Below are 8,606 nucleotides of genomic sequence, written 5' to 3' on the forward strand. Positions count from 1 at the left end.
ACCCATCTTATTGATGCTAGTAGTCCAGGAAAGGGAAAGCTTCCTTTGGATGCTTAATAATAACAACTTTAGGATTGGAATCGTGAGGTGGGGATGGACGTCACGCCTAATTCTCATAGATCCGAGAGCCGAAATCTAAGCTTCTGCCCCTCTGTCTAGCTTTTCTCCTATCTCCTCCATTATTTTTCTCCAGTCCTTTGACCCTGGAGCCCTTGCTAGGGGTTGGCTACGAATAGGCCCGCCTGTCGGTCAGGATTCGCTGAAAACTACAGGAACCCCGCCTCTCCCTCTCGTGATTCGCTACTCCCAGGTTCATCCTGCCTCTCCAGCGAAACGATTGGCGGCCCGACCTGCAGCGCCGTTAGCTCCTGAGAAGAAGCTGCACCTCCGGTCACTGGAGGGGTGCTGCACTGACAGCAATGGCAGCCACGGCATTGGCGGCGCGGACGCGGTTCGGCGTGTGGAGCGTCTGGGCCATGCAGGGCCGGGGCTTCGGCTCGGAATCGGTACGTCGGCGGCGGTGCCTGTTGCCCCAGCCCTGAGCGTAGATCCCGTCTCTGCCGCCCTCACCTTTACCAATACCCCCGTCGCTCTCCGCAGGCAGACAATCTCGGCTCCAGTGCGGGCGCGGTCCGGGACGCCGGTGGAGCCTTCGGAAAAAAAGAGCAGGCCGAAGAGGAGCGATACTTCCGGTGAGGCCCACGGGACCCCGAATCCAGCCCTAGATCCCTCACGGCCTTCCAGTCCTTCAACTGTCAGTCGCCCCACCCATCCCTCCCTGGCGTCCTGGGGCGCCCCATCCCCCAGTAGAACTCCCGGCCCCTGAACCCATTACACCCAACACTTGAGGACCCGACTGTCGCCACCTGTAGGGCGCTTCCCGTGCGCTGCCGAATCCCAAGGCCTCCACACCCAAGCCGTTTCCACCTGCGGGTCTTCAGAACTCGCCAACCACCGCTCATCTGTTCCTGAATCATTTACCAACCCCCCCCGTGGAGTTTACCCCGCATCATGCCAAACGCCCCCCAGATTCCTCCCAGAGTGTCTAGATCCGACGGTTCCAATACATGCAGACCCCCTGAGCCTGACTCCCTCGGCCCTCACCCACCCATCACCCCAGGCCTTAGCTTTGCTAGCCCCACGTGGATGGATTCCCTGACTCCTCAGACCCTCTCAGCCATTTCTAGATTCCCCCACTACCACCTCTCCAACTGGCCTGAGCGAGTGGGTCGTACGAGCATTTAGCAGCTGCTCATGGCTGGAACCCGGTCCCCCACTCCTCGGAGACTTGGCCTGCTCCACCCAGCCCAGCTTTTAGGAGTATGGCGTGGGCTGGGCCTACCTATCCTGTTTACCAACCTCGAGTTATCTTACAGTGACTTCTATCCACAGTGAGGAGCAGCGTGGAACTAATCTAGCTTCTGCTTCTCCTTGACCTATCTTTTCTCTTCCACCCTCTCTTGCTCACTCTTAAGAATTACCACCATGGCACCTGCCGTACCAGAGAGACAAGGTGCAGCCCTTAGAGACCATCTAATTGGCCTCCTGCATTGTACTGTTATGGAAAACAGAGGCCCATATGTGGCCGAACCAACATTTGAATCATCCCTTCTTGAGACCTAAACTTGGACTGCCAAGTACTGCGAGAGACTGCTTCTTTTTTTTTTTCCCTTCATTTTGGCCTTTACAGTGGGTCTTGCAGTTCTCAGGTAAAGAAAGCCCTAGATTAACTGGGATAGGACACATATATTTGTCCTTTAACTATGCCCCTTCGTATATCCCACCCCCACCTTTTGCTCTTTTTCCCCCCCAAAAGGGATTCTGTTCTCTGGGTTGTTCCTCTAATAAGTCCCCCAGTTAGGGACTTAAGTCGTACCTCTCTGGAGTTTTCTACTGAATCTGAAAGGAATCCATCATTAGCGGTGGAATTTCAGGCACTAGCACCAGGAAAATGGAATCATTTTGGTCATCTCCTAAAAATGACACACCTTAAGATGGAGTATTCTTAAGATGGGGCTTGAGAGGGTAGAAGAGGATGACCAGCCAGACTCCCATGGGATTGGGACTCCTGTTCATTGCCTTAGGTATTTCAGATTATGCTTAGAGATCTCTTTGGGGTGAAGGATTGGGATTAAACCAAGAGCCCCTGTGTCCTTGTAGAGCTCGTGCTAAAGAACAGCTGGCAGCCTTGAAGAAACACCATGAAAATGAGATCTCTCATCACGTGAAGGAGATTGAGCACCTGCAGAAAGAAATTGAGCGGCACAAGCAGTCGATCAAGAAACTAAAACATGATGATGATTAAGTGCACACAGTTCCCTATAGCATGGCTACCTGTTATTGCCCACTTCTATTAAACCAGACATAGTTCTGGTTTAATTAATATCTATCTGTATGCTTCCAACAAATTATAATAAATTGTCATCAGTGAACTATGTCTAATGCCTTCTGTCTGAAGAGGGGTAGGGGGATACACTACTGAACCACTAAAATGAATCAGACAGGGTACCAGCAGTAGGGAACTTGGAGACAAAGCACAGTGTGATAAGTGCTGTGCAACATGGGGGGACCAATGTGACACGGAGAATGGAAAGGCCCCTTTCGCCGTCGGACACTAGTCAAGAGGTGTTCAGAGAAAGCTTAAGGAATAAACCTCAATCCAAAGCGTAAGGTCAAGAGCAGCCTGGAAAACAGGAGTGATTGCTTAAAAAGGTGTAATTCAAGGCACCATCAATAATCACACCATTTTGCATTTATAAAATGGAGTAGACAGCTCTTCATATGAACTAGTTATCCTTGTTCTAATTATCCTTGTGCAGGTTGAGAAGGCTGGAATTAGAAATCATGTGTTGCCTTGGCATCCAGGTGTTTTGACTCCTAATCAAATGTGTTAACAGCCCAGAATCAGAATTATTTCTTAGGTTATATTTTGCTTTGCCGAGTATGCTCTTGATTCAAATTAGACTTTAAGGCCTTGTTTAGCTAAATTATTATACAAACTACTTGTGTAATTCGTCCAGACAAAAAAAACAAAACATCAAGTGACCTATGGGCCATTGGCAAGACATTTTCAATTCTCCAGCTCAGTAGATCATTTGCCCCAGAACTGTGATGAGTCTTTTGTTGTAAGACCCTATTACACAAAAGCCTTTAGGGCCATTGAGTGATAACAGCTTGGATAAGTCATTGACCCCGCCCTTGCAGACCAGACACAATGGCTGTTTCCAAAACTTGTCCATGATGCTGCTGATGAAAAGGCAGCTGAACCTGTTAGCTACCTCCTCACTGTGGGACAGGCTGGGGGTGGTGGGGCATGCCTGGACAATTGGGGACGACCCTGGGTTATTCCACTATTCTTGAATATGCATTGCTGCATATCCTATGTATTCCATTTTCAGATTTCTAAAACATATTCATTAAAAATTATATTTAGGGGACTTCCCTGGTGGCTCAGCGGTTAAGAATCCGCCTGCCAATGCAGGGGACACGGGTTCGATCCCTGGTCCGGGAAGATCCCACATGCCACACAGCAACTAAGCCCGTGCGCCACAACTACTGAGCCCGCGCTCTGGAGCCCATGAGCCACAACTACTGAGCCTGTGTGCCACAGTTACTGAAGCCCGCGTGCCTAGAGCCTGTACTCTGCAACGAGAAGCCACTTCAATGAGAAGCCCATGCACTACAACGAAGAGTAGCCCCCACTCGCTGCAACTAGAGAAAGCCCGAGCGCAGCAACGGAGACCCAAAGCAGCCAAAAATAAATAAATTAAAAAAAAAAAAAGACTGAGGGACAGCATCCGAAAAAGCCTGGCACTGAGAGAGACCCTTGGTTCCTGGGGAACTGACAATACTACAGCCTTTCTATCTGCAGCCTGGAGGTAGCAATGGGGGAGGAGGAGGTAGTGTGGTAAGTTCTATGAATCTTCCCAGGGCTGATTTGGCCGTTTGTAAGCTGAATCAGTCACCGTTTCCTACTTCTTAGTCCTTCCTTCCTCCTTCCTTCTTTCCATCCTCTCTCCCTCCTTTGCTCCTTTCCCTCTTCTTTTTAGGTGCAGTCCTTTATTAGAGCAGAAAACTCCTAAGCCACTTGTACCCTACTTGCAGGAACTGGAAATATTGGAAAGGAACAAAAAGCTTCTGAGCAGGCAAAGGAACAAAGAAGTACAAGATGTACGCCAACACTTCACACGTTGGTGCCACCCGACACAACCTCTCAATTAGCAGATGCCACAGGTACCTCCTTGCTCATCATTCTTTTTATTAGCTTGAGGTAAAATTCACATAACATAAAATGAATCATTAACCATTTAAAGTGTAAAATTCAGTGGCATTTAGTATCTTCACAATGTTGTGCAAACATTGCCTCTATTTAGTTTGAGACATTTTCATCACCCCAAAAGGAAATTCCATACCCATTAAGCTGTCACTCTCCATTTACCCCTCCACCCAGCCCCTGGCAACCACTAGTCTGATTTCTGTCTCCATAGACTTGACTTGCCTGTTCTGAATGTCACATGCAAATGGAATCATACAATATGTGACATTTTGTGTCTAGCTTCTTTCACTTAGAATAAGGTTTTCAAGGTTCATCCATGTAGCATGTTTTAGTACTTCACTCCATTTTTTAAATGGCAGAATAATATTCCATTGTATGGATATACCACACTTTTGACTATCCATTCATCAATTGATAGACATTTGGCTTGTTTCCACCTTTTGGCTGTTGTGAATAGTGCTGCTAAAAACATTCCTGTATGAGTATTTGTTTGGACACCTGTTTTCAATTCTTTTGGATGCATACCTAGGAGTGAAATTGCTGGGTCATAGGGTAATTCTATGTTTAACTTAGTGAGGAACTGCCAAATTGTTTTTCCACGGTGGCATTTTGCATCCCCACCAGCAATGTACAGAGTTCCAGTTTCTCCACATCCTCACTAACACTTGTTATATCTGACTTTTTGACTCTAGCTATCCTAGTGTGTGTAAAGTGGTAGCTCATTGTGGTTTTGATTTGCATTTTCCTGATGACTAATGATATTGGCCAATAGGCCGTTTGTATATCTTCTTTGAATAAACACCCATTCAAGTCCTTTGCCTATTTTGAATTGGATTCTCTTCTTGTTGTTGAGTTTCCAGAATTCTTTATTTTATTTATTTTTTATATAGATTTTATTTATTTATTTATTTATTTATTGGCTGCATTGGGTCTTCCGTTGCTGTGCACAGGCTGTCTCTAGTTGCGGCGGGCGGGGACTACTCTTCGTTGCGGTGTGAGGGCTTCTCATTGCAGTGACTTCTCTTGTTGCAGAGCACAGGCTCTAGGCACGCAGCCTTCAGTAGTTGTGGCACATGGGCTTCAGTAGTTGTGACTCACGGGCTCTAGAGCGCAGGCTCAGTAGTTGTGGCACACAGGCTTAGTTGATCCGTGGCATGTGGGATCTTCCCGGACCAAGGCTCAAACCCGTGTCCCCTGCATTGGCAAGCGGATTTTTAACCACTGCGCCACCAGGGAAGCCCCCAGAATTCCTTATATACTCTGGATACTAGATATATAATTCACAAAAATTTTCTCCCATTCTGTGATTTTAGATGAGGTCCTGAGAGTGGGACCCTCATGACGGGATTAGTGCCCTTATAAGAAGAGACACCAGAGAGCTTGCTTGCTCACTCTCTGCCATCTGTGGACACAGGGAGAAGACAGCCATTTGCAAGCCAGGAAGAGAGCTCTCCCCGGTACATGAACATGCTGGCACCTTATCTTGGACTTCCAGGCTCCAGAACTGTGACAAAATTAATTTCGTTTTTTTAAGCTACCCAGTCTATGATATTTTGTTATGGCAGCCCGGCCTAAGGAAGGCATCAATAACATTCACAGAAATAAACTTCTAAAAGTTTTTACAATTAGCATCAAGAGAAATGTATTTGTTCATAGCCTTTGACTCATGAATTTGCTTCTAGAAATTTAACCTGGGGAACTAATCAGGAATATAATGCAATATTTTGTATGTAAGAGTTTTATCTCATTTTGATATAAAGTAGTGAAAAATGTCCAGCAATAGGTATTAATGAACAAATTATATGAAACATGAACATTCTGCAACCATTAAAAATTATGTTTAAGGGGAATTCCTTGGCAGTCCAGTGGTTAGGGCTTCACACTTTCACTGCCATGGCCCGGGTTCAACTCCTGGTCAAGAAACAGATCCCGCAAGCCCCGCAACGTGGTCAAAAAAAAAAAGAAAGAAAGAAAGAAATGTTTAAGGACACTAATTTGAAAAGATATATGCACCTCTATGTTCATTGCAGCATTGTTTACAATAGCCAAGATATGGAAACAACCTCAGTGCCCGTCAATGGATGAACGAATAAAGATGTTGTATAAATATACAATGGAATACCATAAAAAAAGAAGAAATCTTGTTATTTGCAACAACATGGGTGGACATTGAGGGTATTATGCTAAGTGAAATAAGTCAGATGGAGAAAGACAAATACCATATTATTTCACTTATATGTGGAATATTAAGAAACAAAAATAAATGAACAAACAAAACAAAAACAAACACATAGAGAACAGATTGGTGGTTACCAGAGGGGAAACAGGGTGGAGGAAGGGCCAAATGGGTAAAGGGGGTCAACTGTATGGTGACAGATGGAAACTACACTTTTGGTGGTGAGCATGCTATGGTATATGCAGAAGTCAAATTATAATGTTGTATGCATGAAACATAATGTTATAAACCAATTTTACCTCAATTAAAAAAAAAAAAAGAGGGACTTCCCTGGTGGTGCAGTGGTTGAGAATCCACCTGCTAATGCAGGGGACACAGGTTCAAGACCTGGTCCAGGAAGATCCCACATGCCACGAGCAACAAAGCCTGTGTGCCACAACTACTGAGCCCGTGTGCCACAACTACTGAAGCCTGCGTGCCTAGAGCCTGTGCTCCGCAACAAGAGAAGCCACCACAATGAGAAGCCCTCGCACCACAACGAAGAGTAGCCCCCGCTCGCCACAACTAAAGAAAGCGCACACGCAGCAACGAAGCCCCAACACACCCAAAAATAATTAAGTAAATAAATAAATTTATTTTTAAAAATTACTAAAAACAACATGACCTATCAGTAAAATCACGTTATTATGACCTTTTTAAAAATTAAGGAATATTTAATATTTTGAAAATTATCACGAAATGTAGTAAGTGGAAAAAGCAGGCTACACAACCATACATAATTTATATACTGTAAATATAAGCATAGGTTAAAGAATAAATATATAATAGTAATATATTATATTATATATAATAAATAAATATACACAAAAAAATAAAAGCCAACATGTTAACATTGATTCTCTCTTGGTAGTAGGATTAGAATTTTGAAGGGATTTCCCCCACCACCCCCGCTCTTCAAAAGGATCTTTTTTTTTTTTTAAGTTACAAACGTAATACATCTTGGCTTTTAAACAATTATTAAATAAGTGTAGTGTATTAAGTCTTATAATTTCTCTATTATCCCTTTATCTCAGAGGTAACTGGACCCTAACAGTTTGTTGCAAACTGCACATCCTTCCAGACTTTTGTTGCCTCTGTGTAATCACGAACATATCTATGACATCATTCTAAATGTATCACTGTGCAACTTGGTTTTTTGTTTCTTTGTTTTAACCTAACATTAAATCCAGCACACCTGGGCTTCCCTGCTGGCGCACTGGTTGAGAATCCGCCTGCCCGTGCAAGGGACACGGTTCGTGCCCTGGTCCGGGAAGATTCCACGTGCTGCGGAGCAACTAAGCCCATGCGCCACAACTACTGAGCCTGCGCTATAGAGCCCACAAGCCACAACTACTGAGCCTGCGTGCTGCAACTACTGAAGCCTGCGCCCCTAGAGCCCGTGCTCCTACAAGAGAAGCCATTGCAATGAGAAGCTCGCGCACTGCAATGAAGAGTAGTCCCCGCTCGCCCGCCGCAACTAGAGAAAGCCTGCGTGCAGCAACGAAGACCCAACACAGCCCAAAAAAATAATTAATTAATTAATTAAAGAAATAGAAAAAAAATTTTTTAAGCATATTTATAAAAAAAAAAAAATCCAGCACACCTTTTCATTTCACGTAGAGCACCTACAACAGAGCACGTAGAGCTGTCTCCTTCTGCTTCTTTGTTGCGTTATGTTCCCTTGTGTGGAAGAATCTGTTTATTACTTTAACCAGTCCTTTCTGATGAGCATTTTGGTCGCTTCCAGTTTTACACTTTTACAATAGAACAAAGAACAGGAGTAATACCAGGTTAGGGTAGAAAGCCTGAAAAACATTTTTTAAAAAAGGAGGGGTGGAGGAATATCATTTCGGGTTATTTCTTTTGTATCTTTATACTTTTCTGTATTTTCCAATCTTCTGCAATAATGTGTGTCACATAATTTGGAAGGGAAAAACATGAACTAAAACCAAAAGTTCACTAGAAGAAGAAAAGGAAAGAGGAAAAAAAGAAACGGAAAGCGAATGGGGTAGTCCCCGCCCCCTCCCACAGGGGCGGTATCGGGCGGAGGGAGGGGCGGGCCGCCGCAGTCCTCACCAATCAGAGCCCGGTTGATAAGCGGAGAGAGGAGAATTT

General features: G+C 44.8%; 1 protein-coding gene and 1 long non-coding RNA gene across 2 annotated transcripts; both read left to right on the forward strand.

The window, feature by feature from the left end:
- The first annotated feature begins 341 nt into the window (after positions 1 to 341).
- Positions 342 to 2,432, forward strand: ATP5IF1 (ATP synthase inhibitory factor subunit 1). The gene is made up of 3 exons (XM_036874612.1): positions 342 to 506; positions 601 to 692; positions 2,161 to 2,432. The coding sequence occupies exons 1-3, from the start codon at positions 420 to 422 to the stop codon at positions 2,303 to 2,305; spliced, it is 324 nt and encodes a 107-aa protein (XP_036730507.1). The 5' UTR covers positions 342 to 419; the 3' UTR covers positions 2,306 to 2,432.
- Positions 2,433 to 3,747: 1,315 nt separating this feature from the next.
- LOC118899960 lies at positions 3,748 to 6,129 on the forward strand. Its single transcript, XR_005021015.1, has 3 exons — positions 3,748 to 3,907; positions 4,050 to 4,233; positions 5,590 to 6,129. It is a non-coding gene; the product is annotated as an uncharacterized LOC118899960 (long non-coding RNA).
- The last annotated feature ends 2,477 nt before the right edge of the window (positions 6,130 to 8,606 follow it).

This window comes from Balaenoptera musculus, chromosome 1, assembly GCF_009873245.2.
Source record: "Balaenoptera musculus isolate JJ_BM4_2016_0621 chromosome 1, mBalMus1.pri.v3, whole genome shotgun sequence".
In the NCBI taxonomy this organism is placed as follows: domain Eukaryota; kingdom Metazoa; phylum Chordata; class Mammalia; order Artiodactyla; family Balaenopteridae; genus Balaenoptera; species Balaenoptera musculus.